Source organism: Labrus bergylta, chromosome 12, assembly GCF_963930695.1.
Source record: "Labrus bergylta chromosome 12, fLabBer1.1, whole genome shotgun sequence".
Classification (NCBI taxonomy): Eukaryota; Metazoa; Chordata; class Actinopteri; order Labriformes; family Labridae; genus Labrus; species Labrus bergylta.
Window position 1 is genome coordinate 18,263,448 of NC_089206.1, and position 20,884 is coordinate 18,284,331.

Here is a 20,884-nt window from a genome sequence, read left to right on the forward strand (position 1 = left end):
AGCTCGAGAGCCGAACATGGCTGGAGATGAGAGGGTCGTGTCGGACAGGTGATCCATCCTGGAGCGATCACCACCAGCAGAAGGAGAGAGACACAAGCTGAGCCACTAGACGGCTGCAAAGCCACTGTTTACCTCCTGTCAGTGCATTGTAAAGTAGCACTAAAAGGCTGTTTGTCATAAAGATAAGAGTATGCCAGAAGGGTGACTGATGTGTGCAGGGAGTTAACAGTGTTGACAGATCATGTGTCTTCAAATTTTCTGTTATGCTGGTCATAATATTTCAAACAACTCGTGACTTCTCTACATTTCTTTATAAATTCGCCGTGAGGAGTGCAAACATTGCAGTATAATAATGTGCTATTTATTATCATGTGCAATTCAACATTACATCACTATGTGCAATAATCTTTCACAACAATATCACTATAATAAGCAATGTCACTTGCATTATTATTATGTACAATACTGTTTTACATAATGTTGTACATTCTTTATGGTGGAATTTAAGTATAGTATTAATATTGCTGCCAATACCACTGTCAACAATCCCGTTCATTTTGTACTTAGTCTACTCTGATCTTACTGATCTTATTTAAGGAACAGTTTCTTTGCATTTAACTCTCCTATCGCTTTATCGTACATTTTTGTGACTTTTTCATGCATATTTGATGCTCTTTTGTGTTACTCTTATTTAATACTGTAATGTAGGAGCAACCTGGGACCAGAATTCCCTGCAGGATTTATAAAGTTCTACCCTGTCTTCTTCTATCTTAAATTGGGTCTCTGTAAATAATAAAACAAATACTACAAGACCTGCTCTACATGATAAGTGTAATTAGATACACGATGTCTGATGTTGACGTTGTTTTCTGTTATCTGCTATGATATGGACAATTTTAAAGAGTGTTTTGTCCCTAGCTCTACAGTTACCACAACTTGTTTAAATCATGTTTGACTAATGTCTTCAGTGAGGTGGGCATCAAGGAAACATTTGTTTCATGTGCGCGCGTGTGTGTGCGTGTCTGTGTGTGTGTGTACCCAGCTGCATTCTCTCTTTGCCAATTCTCTGGGGGCATTTGTTTGGAGTGAGCCCATCCACTTATTGACACTTGTCTCCCTTTGCCTCTTGCATGACAATCCAGGCAATAAAACCAAGAGTGGAGCACACACTGTTCAACAGTTACCATAAGAAAAACAAGAGCAAAGAAGATGAGTGTTTACCTTCCCAGGGCATGAAAAGAGGCAGGGTGAAAAGAAGAAAGAAAAAGAAAATAAAGAGAAAAGGGCTCATCTCATAACTCAGACTGCCTACCACACGCAGGTACTATGAGACATAAACTAATCACCTACACGACATTTCAGAGTCTGCTTCACCCTTTCCATGATAATACATATGTAGGAAGACTATTTGATTAAAAAGGGGGAAGAGAAGCTGATCTACTGACATGTTAGAGGAAGGAAGGGCTCTACATGAAAAGAAAAAAAGTGATGGCACGTTTTCAAATCGTGGTCACATCTGTTTTAAGGATTTGTCTCAATGTTCACAGACAAAGACACACACAAAGAATAGCCAGTATGAGATGGGACCAGACACCAGGACATCCTGTTTAGTCAACAATGCCCCCCTCTCTTCAGTGCTGAAGTGATAATTCTTTTACAACAGTGCCGCTGTCACCACCTCACTTAACCAAGGTCCAGAGAGGACCACAGGTCTCAGCACCGTGGGATAGCTGCTCAGGAAATAAAGCTTTTCAACACCTCCAGGAGTGGAATATCCTTCTGTCAAATGTGCTTGGATTTCATTTGCTAAATATAAGACAGTTTCCTTCATCTTCTGGCAATAATCTGCAGGGAACATGCCAACTTTGCATTTTTTGTATTGTTAAAAGGAGAGTGACTCAAAGCACCAGAGAGCCAACGTGAAATTAATTAAGCAGATTGTGTTCCAGAAAGAACTAAATCATATTCTCAATTACTTTGACAGATGGTATACTGAAAATGATCAGAAATCCAGCACTGGAATAAAACCTTGTGGACAGGTTTGGTAAATTTCACAGAAAAATATCTGTAACAAAAGTAAGTTAAGAGAGGACTGTGGCTAGATCTTAAAGAGAGAGACATAAGAAAACAGTTGTAATTACTTTTTTTTCTGTTACTACTTGAGTTTAATTTTTTTTAAGCTGTGTGTGTGCTGTGGTAGATACTCTTTTTTTTTTTAAATCATGCATTATTTTATAATAAGTGTGTACAATATGAATATAAATTACAAACCCTGGGAGCATTTTTAACTTGCTTAAAACAGACTTTTAATTTAAACAAATATTCAATGGTTGTTTCTTTGGTGCAATTTAATGGACTTTCACAGCAAGAGAAGGTTATATGATTCATGATATTGCATTTTCTGTATTTGGTATTTTTTAGTTTACATATTTTTTAGTTTCTTACAATAAATGTACTGTGCCCACCATATACTGGGCTAAAGACATTATGGACATCCTAGTGCATTGGCATATTTAGCTTAACATGATCAAAATTTGTTCAGTGAGATAGCATGTAAATATTTTTTTTATCATAATGGTTTGTGTAAAACTTACCTCTCGTAAGCTTGTGGGATGCTACGTTGCAGTAGAGTGCAGTAAGGCTATTTGTAGATATATCGTCACGATATTGAGGCTCCAAAAGTTCCAAAGACATACCCTTGAACACACTGTAAACAAAATAAAATGTGTTTTTAAACGTAAAACATAATTTTGACAAGCTTTGACAAGCTTTGGTAGGTTTGAAGTGTCATCTGAATGTAAAATAGCCTATGTTAACACAAACAGTCGGTGGAAAAATTAACGTAAAATGCAGCTTTAATTAGGCCTATTCAGAAAATGTGTAGAAATGCCTTGAAAGGCAAATACACGTCAAACATGCTGGCTTTCAAAGGCCTGCCAACTTACCGAGCAAGACCACGAAATATCGTTATAACATCATTCAACGACCGACACATAATACGTTGTATTCTTCTAAACAAACTTTAAGCCCATATCAATGTAATAATAAATAACTACTGTAACAGATACAACTCCCTCCTTTTAGGAAACACAACATCCGTTTTACCATGTCAAACCCCCTTCAAAATAAAAGCATCAAATGTGACTCCCATTAAAATACTTTTAGTTGTTAAATTCCATACCTAATAACATAAATAAATAGATACATACATAGTACATGTAGTGTAGGATACTCTTAAACAACTCCTGACACATAGTTTACTTTATTAGCTTTACCAGTTCCTCTACCTGAGATTGTGCAGGATGGCTCGCTGGCATGACTTAATGAGTCTCTTACTTTAAATTGTTAAAAACATTGATGCCCTGCCTACAGTGATAAGTCAAAATGTCCAATGGGAAAGAGGCAGGCTATACCAGAGCAGCCAACCCCAAACTAAAGAATGAACCAGTCCAATAGCCTATTTGACTCGCCATAGTAAATTACTCTCAGCTTTTAAAATCGCTTTAGTTGAACCTCTTTTAAAGAAAAATAACTTGGCACTTTTAAGTACACTTTTAGAGAAACTAGCTTTTATTTAGTTAAGTAGCATATTTTATTTAATTAGAATTATTTCAGTCAGGTTTTAGGACACACCTGAGAAAGCCCTGCTAAAAGAAGTGAATGATATTCGAAAAAACCTTGATAACAACAAACCTACAGTTCTGGTACTACTTGACTCACTTTTCAACTGTATTTTAGAAATTAAAACATGGATGTCACACAACTTTTTTAAATCTCAGCCTGGACAAAACAGGGCTTTAACGTTAGTTCAAACAACTTACTGGTCTACCAAATAATTCTAAATCCGCTGCAATTGATTAAAAATGCAAAAGCACTGAATTTAAAATCTTTACACCGGCTGCCTGTGAGTTTTTGTAGTGATTTTAAAATAATTTTATTAGTTTAATAGGCCCTGCATGGCACTAGACTACATCTCAGAGATGCTTTTACTCTATATACCAGGGCGGCCCCACAGATCCTTCAGCTCCTCTTTTAGCTGTTCCACAGAGTACTACAAAAATATTTGGTGATGCTGCTTTCAGCCATTACACTCCGAGACGCTGGAACAATCTGCTGGAGGAGAGGAGCTAGAAACAATTCTGATCAACACTTCCCACTAAGATTAAATATTTTATTTCAAAAAATTGTTAAAAGACAAGAACATGGATATGCACATACTGTCCACATACACATAACTGTTTTTGAGAAACAAAAGTGAAAATAGTTAATTATAAACTTCAAAGAAGTTGTGTGTTTTGACATGTGCGGGTTAATTAAAAAATAAAAATGAAATGAAAACTTAAAACTTTTGTTATTTTTTGTAAGTTAGCTCACACTGTCCACCTGCAGTACCTTAAGGATCCAGCAGCAGGCCAAAGGCCACACTGTCCTTTCTTAATATCTCTTCATGGATTTTATTAACAAACAACGAAGGCCTATAGGAGCAATAAAAATATCATGCAGTATCCATCAAGGAAATAGGTCAAAAGTTGTTTCTCAGGCTTCCATCCAACCACACAACTGAAATGTGTTAATACACGTTCACAAATTAGTTCTGAGAGACACATACACAAATAATACACCTTCATATTTTTATAGTAAGATCTTATTGCACCAACCCATACAACACAAACACACACACACTCTTATGCACGCATGCACACACACACACACACACACACACACACACACACACACACACACACACACACACACACACACACACACACACACACCCACAAACACAAAAGGAGATGACGAAAATGAAATACCCTCAAACAGAAACAGCAGCGGTAGACAGGGGCTTCTTAAAGGATATGTGAGTCAGATCTCTGTTCATGACATTCTCAAGTGTCAAATTTGGGACAAGTCCGAGCATGTGCTGAGACATAGGATGAGTCATACACACACATACACACACACACACAGACACACACACACACACACACACACAATTCAGTTGTTTGTGGTACATTGATTATATAGCCACAACAATTAACACATTTGGTTGTTTATCTTGATTTTGATCTTTTATCATTATTTGCCCCACAGTTGAACTTTTGCTCATTACTATCCCTTATTGAATTTTGTTTGGCACTTATTGATCAGTTTCATTGAAAATAGACATAATATGAAGCTTATAGTTTCAAATTGATACATGTCCTTAACTATTTTACTGCACACGCTGAACAAGTCTCCTCAAATTAAAAATTCCCAAAAGGGTTGCTGTGTTATCACATCTTTAATGGAGAAATTGTTTAACGTTCTCTCAATTCAATGGCCAAATCAACATTACCTCAGAGAGATAGAGAGCAAAAATAGAACAACAGCTGTCAGAGCTGCAGGAGAAAAACAGGGATGAATGCTCAACAGATAAACACATAAATAAAAGTGCCTTCGTTTAGGGAGGAGCTTCTTCAAGGCCACCAAGGAGTCTACAAGATGACCTCTAACCCTGTCAAGAGGACCCTTAACTTTCTCCTGTGGAATCTGCACCAGTTGCAAAGACCATAAGCCTCATGCCTCATGCCTTGAAACAAGAGAAGCTGCTGAAAAGCCAAACCTGGTCTCAGAAGTACGCTCTGCAGACGAGCAGTGATGATCAGGGGGAGCCCACGCGGCACCAGGACCCTGTGATATTTGATCTTGTTTGACGTGTCTCATTGCGTCTGCCCGCCCTGCATCACCACCTCCGTCTGCACACACCCAACACCTCACACCCAGCAAGGGATAAGTGTTCCCTTACTATAAATACCGGGACAGGATGGAAGCCTGGAGTGAGCCAAATATGAGTGAAAGCGGGAGGAGGAAGGGGATTTTGGCTCGAATGTAAAAAGTGAACACCTGTTAATAAAGTGTCAGGGAGTCAGCCGTGGGGTGACACTGAAGGGGACCAACTAAATCTCAAGTGTTGCTGCTCCTATGATTTGCCCTTTAAAAAATAAGCCTCTTGCATGCATGTCGCTATAGGATCCCACTCTTGAGGCGAAGTTTTTTACTTCTCTCCTCAGTTTCAACACCTTCTGTTTATGGTGTCATCCTTATCCGCCTCACCCTATAACCCTCCCTGATTCTCGAGAGAACAGGTGCAAGGAGAATTGTCCAGTGCACACAAATACACACCCACACACAGACTGACACAAACAACTTCATGTGTGTCGCCTGCTCCATCCCTCCCTCTCATTTATACCAGAACCTGTGACCAAAGCATGCAGAACATTTCCTTCTGTCCCAGTAGCTGCAGCGTCGTCAGATTGAGGAGCAAATATAGCCTGTCATCACAAACAGTGGAGCTCCTAAACAAAACGAAAGCAGGGGGGGGCCGGATTCTGAAATTTATGTTGAGAACTGGAGGACAAGTGTCAGAAGGTCAGGCAAAAAGCATTTTCTGCTGCCGTTGATCCACTAGACATTTGGACAATAATTATATATTAAGGATGTATATTAACAACTAAAAAGATTCATGTGAACAGGCAGTTTGCTCCAATACTTGGCACCACCTTTACTTGATTTAGTTTTGACTCCAGGTACATTTAGTAGGCCCATACCTGATGATCTGAGGGATCCAAATGGCCTGTTGTCAGTGAACAGGTCGGACAGATATAAAGGAGCCATACCTTTTAGAGCTATAGACAAGAAGTAACTTTCTGAATTCAAATCTGGACTGGACTGGACTGAAGCTTTTTCAATACGGTGTGATATGTCCTATGTTCTTTGTCCCTGTTAACACTCTGGCCACAGCATTTTAAATGAGCTGTCTAGAGTCAACCTACTGACTTTTAAGGAGGTCCAGCAGAGAGGGCATTGTCTTATCTGCTGGGTATGAATGCATGGACCAGTTTTTTTAAGTTGGCTTGAGACAGGACGCACCTCAGAAAATATTTTGAATTGGCAGAAACCTGTTCGTGGACTTTTAAAAAAGCAAGAAGTATATAATCATAAACATCCCCTGTTTTGGTCACACAACTCAACAACACACAACTCTTGCATTATGCTACTTCTTTATATCACTTCCTTCAGATTAACCAGAGCTGGCATGGGAAACACATCAGCTGTACTCTGTTAAAGTTATGTATTTAAGGAGCTTGGCTGATGTTCTTATTGGAACTGTAGAACAGAAGCCTCTTCTTATATCATTGGATTGTTGCAGTCCTGCATTAAAAGATGCAGCACTGATTTTAGGCTAACTGTCTGTAGCAGAAATTGCATATAAAACCCATGAAGTGCTGACAACACAAGGCCTGGTGCAACAATAGCTGTTGTAAATTTGGAGGGAGATGTGATGTTAAAAGTTTGGCGGCAACGTGGTGCGCGCGTTCCTCCATTCAGTCGCTAATGAGAATGATAATTTGTGGCTCCTCTGATGACCCCTACCCCCACTTCAATGGGGACTTCTCCCAGGGGACGTGATGGTGCAGGTCCCCAAGGGGCATCTAGCCATGTATAGGAATCCTTTTCATCACCAGATCGGGATTCCCGCCTGATTCGATTTTTATAAGGAAAATGAGAGAAGTTTTCTTATTGCGGTAGCAATAGGACAACAATGCAGGACTGATGAGCCAACATGCCCACACCTGGATCTTCTGTCAGCTACACACATCTATTAAAGATATTTCAGCCTCAGTTTATGTTCTGCTATCTGAACACTTATGCTATCTGCTATCTGAACACTTATGCATATGAGCTATAGCTATGTGCTCACAATGAGAATGATTCTGCATCTTAGTGAATGTAGGCTATATGCAGCCATTCTATTCTCCTTCCTGTTTCTCAAAAACTTCACTTGAATTTATTTTCTACTCGAATTCTAACATAACACTGCTGTTTGATGGAGGACTATTCCTGCTGCAAACAGTATGAACTTAGGGTGTATTTATGTTCCTTATTTCCCAACGCATAAGACCACAGAGATTGCGCAGCTAAAACCTGATTTCCACAAATCCTACAAAATGCTGCTATATATATATAAAAAAAATAGAACAGCCTCAGTCCACTTCTCTTGGGAGTGTTTTATCTAAGTCCCCCCACGATTCCTCATGTTTACACCGGACCAGGATCGCCTCTTGGGGGCCACGCGTGTGTGTGTTCGCCTCCTCACCTCCGCCTGCCAGCGGGGATTTACTGACTGGCGCTGTGCCCAACCGCAAGCAGACTAGTTCGCTCGGTTCTCACGACCTCAGCTCCACAAAGGCATCACTGAACTATTAACTCAGACACGAAGGCAGAAGGAGCGACCACAGCAGCCACACACGCTGCCAACTGGTGTTTCAGTTCGTCTACTCGCAAGAGGAAGCTGCTGCAGCAATACTGGCAGCAAGGTTTCAGTCTGCCATTTACCCAGGGTGTCATCTGCAGGGCACATGCACGCTGCGGGTGAAAACGAGAACACAACTACACGATTTAACAAGACAGTGCAACTGTTCGAGGAAGATGCGTACTAAAAGATGTGAACGCTATTAGAAACATCAAGTGTTCCGTGGGCCAATTTACTGTAAAAAAAAAAAAAAAAAAAAAAAAAGCACATTTTTCATTTGGCACAGCTTTGCTCTGTATATTTGTTCAAACGCCTACCTAATCGTGTTCCTAAATAAAATAGTTCCACACCCTTTTAGCTTTCTTTCTCGCCTATAATGTATAATGAAATATAAGACATTCTGTAAGAGTCGGCACATACCTAATATTGGCACTTTTATGGAATGTTTTGCACTTTGGGTGTATTGACGCTGACCATTTTGCGCACGTCAAGTTTGCACCAGAAATACTCCAATAAAAGAGAACGTTGAGAATTTTGATCCTGTGTGTACTGGTAGTCTGTCGGGGCTTAACACTTAAAAACACACCTAAGTTACAGTTTGGCCTGTGACAGCCATGCGCACCGACGGCGCGCTGCTGGAGTATTAAATGTTGAGGAGTTTTGACCAGACTGTAACCTAATCCCAAGTAAAGGGGCCCCATGACTACAGGTGTCTGACCCACGACTAACGCCACGGCTACCGACCCACACGACCATAAGTGCCGGACCAAACTCACCGGGGAAAGATAATTTGCGTACATTGATTAACAGAGACAAGGGGAACACCTAGACAGCCAAACATTTTGCAATTTTAGAAGTCAAATAATTCGCCACTGAGTGCATGAGAGAGACATACTGATTTTGGAGAAATTAATTTAATTTTAGATGCCGTACAACCGGACATTCTCTCGGTTACCTTGCTATCAAATACAAAAACAAAAACCTATTTTTTTTTCCTTCGAGAAGGTGAAAGCCAACTGGGTGTCGAGCAGAACAATTGATACACAAAAGGACGTGAGGATCCTTCCATATTCTTCTTTCACTGAGGCAATCTGTTAGTGACATTAACCCCTGAGCGCATTTCCCAGGCTCATGAATAGGGTTTAAGACTTCTCAAAGCTCCCGCTGCATACAGGATGAGACCCCTTTCAAACTTTTAATTACCTTTATAGCAATAGAAAAATACACCCCCATTGTCTGCTTGACCATTCTCCAGTGGGCCAGATGTAGAGCGCTCCCGCCACATTGGTGACAAGGTGGCCACTTAAAACTTACTAAACGAATTGATTCTGGAGTGTATATGTGAATCGATAGGTTGAAGCTTAGCTTAGGCCAACACTTTAGGAGCTTAATCACAAGGTTTCACTCACATATCGATCACTGGTAAGTTTGACTTTTACGCATGAAATGTAGCTTTTTACGCCCCCCCCCCCCCCCCCCCAAACCTAAGATGACCCTTAAACTCTCAAAGCAAAAGGACATGGCATGAAATCAGGCTTTAGACAAAAAACGTAATTTTTGAGATTTATTTTATTAAAACAATGGGTTATCACCCAACTTCAGTTTTACTTTTCAACACAAAACAACAAAGAATATAAAACACAGCTTTGGTATAACAATCAATAACAACTTTGTACAAAACTAAATCTTTTGATAAAAAGTACTTCATGACAAAAATCTTCTATAAATCTTCCATCTGCATGTACAGCATTTATCACCGACATCCAAATTTTGGAATCTGGTAATAAATAATAAAAAACAATGTGCCATTTCAGGCAACTCATGTTCCATAAAACGAAACAACAAGAACTACTGGGGGCATTAAGTGGTTGGAGTCACCGTCCCATAGCGGGAGAGTTCCAGGTTTAACCCCAAGACAGTTGTGTGTGCAGCCAGTTTAAAGGGTAAACTGAAAAAGTAATCAAAGTAATGCAAACTGGATTCACACAAGTCTTTCATCCTAGGCTACCAGGGCCGCCACACAGGCTCGTTGCTCTCCGATCCAGTACTGACCCCCACCGGGCTAACTGCCTGAGATCCCCCGGAGAAGGACGTCATGCCGTGAACTGGAGATGCTGCAGTGGATGCAGAGCTACCGTGCACCGGGCTGGCATTCACAGCAACAGGCACTCCTGCGTTTGCGTAAAGGGGGATAACAGGGGCTGTGGCGGAGGCAAATGCCGGGTTTGGGATCAGAAAAGCGAACTGTCCGTCTGTTGCGGGCACCAGCTGGAACCCACCAAACACCTTAGGGGAGACGGCCTCTGCCGGACTGAGTTTGGCGTGGCCGTTGATGGGCAGGGTGGAGGGGAGCTGCACGTGAAGGGGCTGAGCAAGGTGCGCCTGCTGGGACGCGGCCTGCTGTGAGTAGTTCATTGACATCATCTGGCCCATGCAGCTGGAAAGGTGGTTTAGGAGTCTGGATCGCACTTCCGTGTTCACTCCTTCTGAGGTGGACAGAAAGCGGGTCACCTCGTTCATGCACTCGTTGAATCCGGCTCTGTATTTGCTTAGGACGGTAGCGTCTGCTGAGAGCGCTGCTGGAGGGAGAAAGAAGATGAATATTAGTGAGGAGTCTATGCCTTCTTCAGCAGCTTCTTTATGACTTATCAAAACGTTTGACCCACTTATGTGATTAAGTAAACTTACCGCTCATCTGTACACGCTGCAAGTTCCTCAAGTGCTTCACTGTCATCTCTAGGATGTCTGCTTTCTCCAACTTGGAGTGTCTAGAGCTCTGCAGGGGGATAAAATAAAGTTTAGTCTATGTGCAAATCACATTTAAAACGAAATGATCAGTGAACATGAAGAATACTTAATGGGCATTAAAGTAGTTTAAACGTACATCTTTTTTGAGTGCGTCCAGGATGAGCGTCTTGAGCTGACCGAGACTTTCGTTAATTCTCGCTCTTCGTCGTTTTTCCATGATGGGTTTGGATGACTGCAAAAAAAGATAAAAACAAGTCTGCATAAGTACCTTGCTCATCAATCTTGTAAATCATTTAACAACTTGCATGTCATGTCACATCACTGTAACAACGTGTTTACTTCATAAACAAACTATTCAATCTTCTAAAGTAGAACATGTTTGCTTGTGAAAATTAAATGCTTACCTTTCTATGCTCGCTGGCATTTTTCGGTTTGTCCGGTGTGTGTGATCCGTTTGCAGGCGCACCGGCAATAGGAGACGCTGTCTGCTTTTCCATTGTGTCGGCTGGCATTTTCGATCAAATCGGTAAAACAAAGATCAAAAGATACAGAAATAAATCCTCTTATGGAACGACGGGAATAAAAACAGTGAAAATTTTAAAAAGTTCACGCAGTGCCACTGCACAACATGTATGAGATGCCGGGCAGTCCCGCAGATCACTTTACGTTCAGTCGCTTGTTATCGCTGAGCTGTCATGCGAGTACAGTCTCAGCTTCTGCCGCTGACACGCGCCGCGGCGGTACTTATAGACGGTTCGCGTGCTCCCAGTTCGTGTGAAACCTTCTCTGCATTCTTTCCCACACTCGCCTCAGCCAATAGCAGAGAGGACTCACCCATTGGGCGCGGGGCAGACCGCTGATTGGACAACACCCCCGCGGGCCGTCAGTCACGCGCTGCTCAATCAGCCCTGCAGGGACAAACAACAAAGCGGAGCGAGCAGCGGCGGTCGGGGCTGGGCTGTGAAGTGATAAGGGAGGGGAATGCGCTGGATGTTTGCTTCCAACTTTGCTCCGTGCTCGTCAAAAATGTTAGACGTCTTGGTGTGTGTGTGAGTTTGTGTGTGTGGAAGAATGTCGAGTCTGTATTGACAAAAGGCTTATACAGTACAGCCAGAAGCAAACTTTTGACAGTATGTTGTTCAGGGGGAGTGCTATAGAAAGTTGTGTGATTTAAATGAAGAATCATGCCCAAATTTCTTGGCTGCTAACGGATTCATGTCTCCGACAAAATATAATAATTTGTTGTTAATTATGTGTTTGTGCTTGAAATGTATTTTTCTCCCGAAATGGAAAAGGACATTTCTAAAATGTATGCTTGCCTGCTTAAACCAAATAACACAAGCCTTTAAATCAAGCATAACTGTTTTCAAAGCTTCAAACATAAACAAACACACTTTTATCTATTTTTAAGACCCCTCTTGCGCCTCCAAGGAGCAGACATCTGTAATGGCACGCGAGGCGGTTTGCAGTAGCACGCACCAGGCCAATGGCATGCGGCCACTTTATGCAAATAAAGCAGGCGGCTCCCTGATTGGCTGTGTGAACAGTTCTATGTCAATCATGCCGGCGCGGGAGCCGCTCAAAGGGGAAGAGGGAAGGGAAGGGAAGAGGGAAGAGGGAAGGGGGGGCACATCTGTCCGCGTGCCATTCGCGCAGTCTTCTCCGGTTTACGCGGAGCACGTGCCAAAACCTGCAGATTACAACCTAGAGACGAAGGAGCATACAATGTCAGAGCTGAATCCCTGAGAGCATTAAAGAGAGTAGAATTGAATCCAACGGGATAAAAAGGAATAAAAAGAATAGAAAGAACTATTTGATTTTGACATAAAATGCATTCTGCTGCTGCATTATGAATACAGACTTTTCGCCCGAATGATCAAATTTCCTGTGAAAGCTGTTAGCTGTTCACTAATTCAGTATAATAATACACAAATTGAAATGATCAATCTTATTGTTTTTCAATAGAGTCAAAGCCAAATCACAAAACAATAAGTATGCCACAGTAGCCCAAGTCTAAATGTTAATTATGCCTATAAACAAGTATACATTAGATTAAAATAGGCTGATAAGTGAACCTGTCGATATCGCATCATTGGCGCACTTGTGAGATGCACGTGTAACCAATAAAATGTTCAGAAATATCTCCCCTAACATTATTTTTAACATGTTTCTTTCCCCCACTAGTGAGTGCGTGTGTTTGAAATCAGGTGTAATAATGTTTGAAAGAAAAGAGCGCCATCTAGCGGCTCATTTTACAAGTTGGTCAACTTATTTTGAAGTTTCTGTGGGTATCCAGAAAGTCCAGCAAAATTTTGAAGTTTCTATGGGTATTCATAAAGTCCAGAAAAGGTCAACCAACACACGCACAACACTGATTTAGGTGCTGAGTGTTAAAATATCCCTAGATATAAAGCACAAAGACTCGCAACACTATGGCTCCCAAAGATAAACTCTTTTATTTGCTATACGCATGAGACAACACAACGTTTCAAACCCGACCGGGCTCTTCACCAGGTGCTGCTGTATTTAACAAAGTCAACATATTTATTTGTTCAGAATATTTTGAAGAATATATTTAAATTAAAACACATATGTAAAGATATAATGCAAAAGTACCAAACTGATGTGTTTTTCATGTGATGCAATGATTCTCCGCTCTGTGTTTTATTCTCAGCCTTGTATGTCTGATAATTAACGTACTTTTAAAAAAAACCCCGACGTTCAGATTTAAAAAAAAATAAAAACATGTCCATAACAGACGGATTACAACATTAAAATTAAAAATAATTTAATTGTTTGGAGGTGACCACAAGGGGGCACAACTAAGTCCAAATGCATGTGATGTGAACTAGAAATCAAGAAGGAAGTTTTGAGACACAGTATATTATTATTTATAAAAACAAATGTTTTTTATTAATGTCCTGTTGCCTTTAAAACGAGAAGAGAATAAAGTTGTTTTCAATTGATATTTGTCCATTTATTGTGTATGTGTTAAAGCCTGCATACATAGACTTTGTTCATACACAGCCAAATCTGAAAAAAGCTCTTAGATTCATTTATTAATTATTGACTGCAAATAGAAAACTATACTATAAACTTTATTACTAACATGCACTTTGCATTTTGTGTTACTTAAATGACAAACTTTACATAAGAAACAATCATAAAGTATACATTTTTGGCAATTTATTTGTAAACAGCAACAGCTTTTTGGTCGATGAGAAAAATCATAAAAATCACAAAAGCCGCTTATGCTGCAAGTTGACTCTCATAAAGTAAGGAGTCCCAAGAAAAGAACATTTTAAAACGTTTAAAACAGTATAAAATGGATAAAACAGTTGCAGGTCACACCTTATAAATTTGAAACTGTGTAGACACAAATGAAACCTTTTTCTGAGTGTGCAGCACATATCATGTTAAAGCAGCAGGTGTAAGGCATCAATAGGAGCATTACAGAGTCTAAGGAGGGGTGGATGTCTTAGTAATCTTAAAACTGATGACAAAGTATGTGATCCTCTTTTAGCATGCAGTCCATTGAAACTGACCAAATGTAATAAAATTTTGCTAAGCCCTACTGCAGCCCCGTCTCTGGTGGAGTATCTGTCATTGTTCAGTGGCTCATGATGTCGCCCCATGGGTGAGCTGTGCCGAGGCATGCTGGATACTTGTTTACCCAGGATCCTGAGCTCTAAGGGCCAGCTGTGTGTAGTTGGGCTCACATCCCCTATATTTACTTTTGGATTGGCCCAAATGATGCAGATCTAATTCTACACAACTGATCCCTGCACCCGTCAACTTAATGGGATTTTGGGATGTATAGTTTTGCATAGGTGGGGCTGCACCTGTTGAACCTGATATGAAGTCAGACCAAGTCAGACAACTTCTAGTATTTCAAACCCTTTCTATCAATAATTCCCCCTCTTCATTCCTGCATTTCAAAGATCTCAGACAACAAAGAGAGGAGGAATTCCCCTTCAACTGAATGAAACTTTTGGAGGGACTCCACCATTAAAGCATCTTTAAAGCTGACGCCGACATCACAGGCTGGAGGAATACGGGGAACAGAAATCACTGCTGTTTTCAAGAGTCGATCGACATTCACCTCACAAGAGGCCAGGGTACTTGCTTTTTTGACTTAGTTTCATGAGCTACAGGTCTGCAGGATGACATCAAAGGGCTCTTGAGGAGGGAGAAGCTGTGTTTGCAGATTTAACAGAGCTCAGTAGTCTGTTCAGTAGATCCGGGGAATGCTCAGCAGCTCCTTTCACTGCCGCCTGCTTCATTTGTTGTTGTACAATGAGCCCATGCTCTTCTGCAAATCCACAAGCAGAATGCAGAAGCAGAGTCAATTATATCTGTATTAGCTGGTGTCAGCTGGGCAATCCCTTTATACACAACCCCCAATCAAGTGCTAGAAGTTGTGTTTACCACGATGAATCACCAACACTGAGAAGTAACAATGACTGTCTGGGTGGCTTTGGGTTTGTGTCAGACACTGTGGCCTTTTTAGAGAGACAGAGCAGGAAAGCGACAAAACAGGATGTTACTTAAACTGTGACATTGCTGTGATATATCTGGGTGTCCAAAGATTTTGAATTTTAACATTTTGACATATGACATACATATCTACATTTACTTAAGTACTATACGGCATATGTAAAGCTCCTGTGAGGACCTATATGTAGGCCATTGTATATATGTATAGGGCAATATCAGCAAAGACAGCAAAGTTAAACTGCTTTGTCGACAGCTAAGTTCTGGGGAAACTTGGACTCTTTTACTGCTCTTAATTTATTGGACAACTTTGATTATTAGGGAATTTTTAGATTAAGAAAACAGATTTCTTTTAAGAGCAGATCCACCTTGACAAGCTGTAGTGATGCAATGAAATCTGAGTACATAGCAATGCATCACTGGAACATTTTAACAATATAAAGTACTATAGTCAGTTTCCTGTGTATGGATTTTATAATTAAAGGAGACACTAGTCCCAGACACCAACCATGATCCTTAAATGCTATAAATTAAGTTAGAGAGTAAGTTTTTCTTATTTCTATCAAGTAAAAATGATAGATAGTCCTTAGAAATATAATGACTAAAGACTAGATACTCCTCACAACTAACCATAACCCTATCAGTAAATGATTGATATTCTTCCACCACAACTTGTTAATAATCCTAATGTTAAGGTATGAATGGTAAATCAAAGCATTAAACATATGCTCTGGAAATGCAGAATCATTAACTGAGTTGGTCACTGAAAAAAACTTGTCGAATTACAATATTTGGCCACAGCCCGAGGAGACTGTGAGGTCCCATACAGACGCACTACATTCGGACAAACTATTCTGTCAATCAAAGGAACTAAATATTGGAATATTCTCCCACTCACAAAAAGAGACTCACAAACATACGCATCCTTCAAAACCTACCTCAAACAGTGGATAAAAGAAAACCAAGCCTGTGACCACTTTTAACCTTTAACCTCTATTATTGTCTTGTGTCACTTGTGCCTTTGTATTCGTATTTTATTTGTAATTTGTCTTTCTCTTACCTGCCTGGGGACAACAGATGGAAACTAACACTTCTGCTATAATCTGGCATTTTTACAGCTGTAATTGTTACAGCTGTTCATTGATATGCACTGTCCCTAACAAATAAATAAATAAATGAAAATAAATAAATAAATAAATAAATATTCTAAGTGTTAAAATACTGGATTAAGCTGATAAGACAGTTAAGTAAAATTGTTTTGATTGTAGAATATAAACTCCACCTAAACACCCAGAGACAAATACAATCTTTAATGTTTTGGTGATAAGAATATATGGCTAATAACATTTGTACTTTATGTGATGATGTTTAATGTAGTAGGACTTATACTTCCCGTATAATGGCAGGCTTTTACAATAAATGATCTGAATACTTCGTCCACTAACTAATGACACAAACGGAGAAAAGTGTTGACGATTGGGACACGATCACTTGAAGGTGTGTTTCCAAATCAGGACTTCAAAGCTGCTGTTAGTACGGATTAGTGCTGTGAGGTTCCTGAAACAAATAAAGCCAAAATCTCAACAACAGCAGATCTAAGCTTCTGAATGAAAGGACACCTGTGGCTGCTGTATTCACCTCCCACTTTAATTACAGGGATTTACAGAGGAGCAAAAACACTGGCTTGATGATTCATTGCACAATCTAATTGAAATAAATACTGAAGAATTAAGGTTAACACATATTTTATAAGTCGTTGGCAAAAGATCCAAAGGGATTTTTCCCCCTTCCATGAAGATATATTTCATGTGTTGTTAGGGATTTCTAACATTTGGGAGTGGCCTGAAGTATTAAAACATTTTTTAATACCCATCAATTGTGCTGGTATTAAAACAGCTATTTTCCTCTTCATCCATCCCCTGTTTGATGTATTACCAAGACTGCAGGGTGCTCTACAAGAGGCCAGAATCTGAATAAATTAATATGAATTTGGAAATATTTCTCATGGCATTACATGGGCGGGTGCATTCAGTCAAAGGCTTCAAAGCTGCATGTTTGCACCACAAACGTGAGAGAAAAGTGGATTTTTTTATGGACTTTCATTTCATATTATTCCCTAATCTCATTACTCCCTCGGCTGTTTTCATACCTGCAAAGAGTAAAAAAAAAAAACCCTGAGATCAATTATATTTGCCTCACTTTTCAAGCGCCTTGTTGTCATTTTGCCATCTGCAGACCAGCATGTCCAGTACAATGTGCTTCATTCACGGAGCCTCTTTGGCTTTCTGAACAGAGAGAGGGAGCCCTTTTTCTCTTGCTTCTCGCCCCAATTCAGGCCTTTCTTCTCCCTTTTAAGTGGGCTGTTGATGAGGTTAGTCTAATCAGATTAAGTCAACTCACATTGGTCTCTGCAGTTTGTTTTCCTTCCAAAGGCGTCCTGACATCTCCTATACTTCTCCTTTATCCTCCTCTTTGCACTTTTCATCTAGGCTTCCACCCAAAAAAACCCTTTCAGTGCAGATCCCAATGGACTCTTTTATAAAGCGCAGTTCCCCAATGATATAGGTTATTTAGAATGGGTCACTACACTGCTATACATGGGAAAAGCCTTTAAAGTTGTGCAGTGACGCATTTGGACATTTCTGCTGGTGTCTGTGTGAATGCCAGAGATTAGGTAAACACAAAGCTTTAAATCAAATTTTGGAAATTGCTGGAACCTTTAATTTGATTCCTGAATAAATGTTGGAGGGTCGGTGTGTAAACTACAAGGCTGTAATGCAATCTCCACTTTTATCTGCAGGCTTGGATGAGAGAAGTGTTTTCACGGCCAACTTGTTAAATAGTTTTTAAGTGAAACAAGTGCACTTTAATTGTCTTATACTAGATGTGACTGCTTTGCTCAGTGGATTAAATGAATAATTGACCATTTGTAATGAATGTTGGTTTTCTCACAAAAACCTCTACTGTTAAATAAACAAAAATATTATCTATGAGCACATTTTCCCCCACAAGATTTGTTTTCATCAATTTGCATGATCATTCTTGACAAAAAAGTCATATGAAGCTGTTTTAGGCCATCAAAAAAAAGTGTGGTCGCAATATTATCATTCATTAGTTAATTGAAACTGTACGCTTCTTAATTAAGTCAACTTTTTAAAAACTTTTATGTCGAATAAGGAGACGCATGTTTGGAAAGTCCTTGGTGCGACAGAGAAATTCAGTTCTTTACTTTGTTGATTTGACTTGATTAACTCTTACAGAAGCTCGGTAAAGAATACCCCCCCCCCCCCCCCACCTGTAACTGTAAAATCTCTGAAGTCCTCATCAGTGGTGTGCTGTAACTTGATTCCCCCACTAATAACAGGCCTCCAAAGACAATGAGCACAACGAGAACAGAGGAGGTCCTTTTAGATGACTCCAGAGCCTCCCCCCAAAGAAAAGACATGGCAGCCCACTGACTGAATGGGGGCTGTGGAAGCAATTCAAGCTAATGGATCTGAGGGACTGTCCACATAATTACATTACAGCATTTCAGCAGCCCTTTGAGCTCCACACTTGCAGCTTGGGCATACCGCAGCACTTCATTCATATCATAGCTGCACACTGGAATGTGCTATGACAGATATGGCCCTCTGCAGCACTCTGGAACAGGGTTGCGCTCCATGGGACTGGCAGCCCCTTCGTTCCTCTGCACACAGGGTCTTTGGATTTAAAACAGAGGGTGGGCACTGCAAAGACAAAGGATCAAACATGAGGGGCGAAGAAAATCTAAAAATCAACTTAGTGTCAAAGAAACTATGTTTGAGAGGAACAATATGTATATTTCTATGTTTGACATGACCTGTGCATTTTTCTCTCTTGCTTGCTGTACTTATGCCCTACATAAAGTTTTACAGTTAATATAATAAAGTGCACATGCTTTTTTGTTTTATTTTTTAGATTTAAGCCAAAAAAGATTGTTAAGGAGGGCAAATGCAAGCTGCCATTGAAATGTTATTCTAGATTTAAATCTGTTTCAGATTCACACTGATGCATGCAAACCTGTCATAAACATCCATGCTATGTTTTTTTTTGTATGGTTTAGTTTAATATAGCTGAAATAATCTTTCTGCTTCTTTTTGTACATGTGAAAACTCTAGGAAGAAATCCTAAATAAGAGGGGTTCTTGTGCTTTATTCAAGCTGTCCTTAAAAAATGTCAGCGTGGTTACAAATATCCAATATAGGAGCAGAAAAATCAGGCAGAAAATCAGCTTTTGGATGAAACCAAGCTTGTGTCTAATCAATTCAAGCCAAACTAAACAGGTGTAAATGAAGAACAAGATTTTTCACAAGCTGTGGTGAATGTGGCGAATAAGTCAAACAGGCAAACATGCAGCAGAAAAGGACACTTTTGTCACTGCATTAACACACCAACTCATCTATCAGTTCTGATTTATAAAGAGCCTCACCAAACCTCTGTGCCAAATTATTCAAATTGAGACTGATGTTTCTCCATTTGTCACCAAAAGCGTGAATTCCATACAAAAGTCACGGCCAGTCTGTGCATTCCGATGAAGTGGAAAATCCCTCAAACTAATAAAACACAAAGCAACATTTTTTGGGAATAACCATATAGACAGACGCTATTAAGGTTTTTGTTCAGTTTTATTTGCTGATGAAACGCTATTCTTTGAGGTTTGTCTGGACAAAAATGACTCCTTTTGTGGAGGAGCAAAATCAATGCAAATTAATCCTTTATACATTTTCCCTGTGAATAATTCAAGTCTTTGCACTTTTGTGTGGGTCCTGTGAGCTCAACAAAATCATCAGAAAAGTGGAGAATGTGTGCGTTTATTGGTCAGGGGAAGACAGAGATGACCCCACTCATGGCTGACAAAGACTCCTTTATGGCGTTGGTGTGAACTCATGAGGCAGGGCTATTTCTCGCTGACTGACCAGCACCACAGGAGATCCAACATGTTCAAAACATAGTGACCCACTAAAACCAACCCTTTTTACACACATAAAGCGGTTAGAGAACCAAAGAAAACATAATCTTTGCCCATTCTTAAGTTCACAATGTGAGGCATGATGTGACAGTCAGGCAGATTTATCATCAGCTTTTTATGTTATTTATTACAAGGAATAAAAAATATTGTTAAATTCTGTCATAAAGTAACATGAAGATTATGAATCATGCATTCATATCTTTGTTCCTAGATTATTTTAAAGCATGCAGCTTGCCTTAGAGGGGAACTTCCCCTATTTTACCAGTACACGTGTGTATGCAGGTACAAGCACTTTGGGATATATTTGAAGAAGAAGAAAAAAGGTTGTAAATCTGTCTTTGGCTCCAGGAAGCTTATTG

The 20,884-nt window shown here is 40.0% G+C and overlaps 1 protein-coding gene across 2 annotated transcripts; it reads right to left on the minus strand.

The window, feature by feature from the left end:
* Positions 1–9,844: 9,844 nt before the first annotated feature.
* her9 (hairy-related 9) lies at positions 9,845–11,775 on the minus strand. Of its 2 annotated transcripts, none has more exons than XM_020632308.3 (4): positions 11,446–11,775; positions 11,178–11,273; positions 10,982–11,069; positions 9,845–10,869 (listed from the first exon to the last, which is right to left on the minus strand). In XM_020632308.3, the coding sequence occupies exons 1-4, from the start codon at positions 11,551–11,553 to the stop codon at positions 10,298–10,300; spliced, it is 864 nt and encodes a 287-aa protein (XP_020487964.1). In that variant the 5' UTR covers positions 11,554–11,775; the 3' UTR covers positions 9,845–10,297. The 2 variants fall into 2 exon arrangements, with proteins under 2 accessions (XP_020487964.1, XP_020487963.1); XM_020632307.3 differs by having other exon boundaries at positions 9,845–10,872; positions 11,446–11,770.
* Positions 11,776–20,884: the final 9,109 nt, after the last annotated feature.

Excerpts from the sequence above, each read along its gene's own strand:
- her9 (XM_020632307.3), bottom strand. The coding sequence starts at position 11,553 with ATGCCAGCCGACACAATGGAAAAGCAGACAGCGTCTCCTATTGCCGGT. Across the intron at positions 11,274-11,445 it reads ATGCCAGCGAGCATAGAAAG|TCATCCAAACCCATCATGGA; the intron begins GTAAGCATTTAA and ends CTTTTTTTGCAG. Across the intron at positions 11,070-11,177 it reads TGGACGCACTCAAAAAAGAT|AGCTCTAGACACTCCAAGTT; the intron begins GTACGTTTAAAC and ends ATCCCCCTGCAG.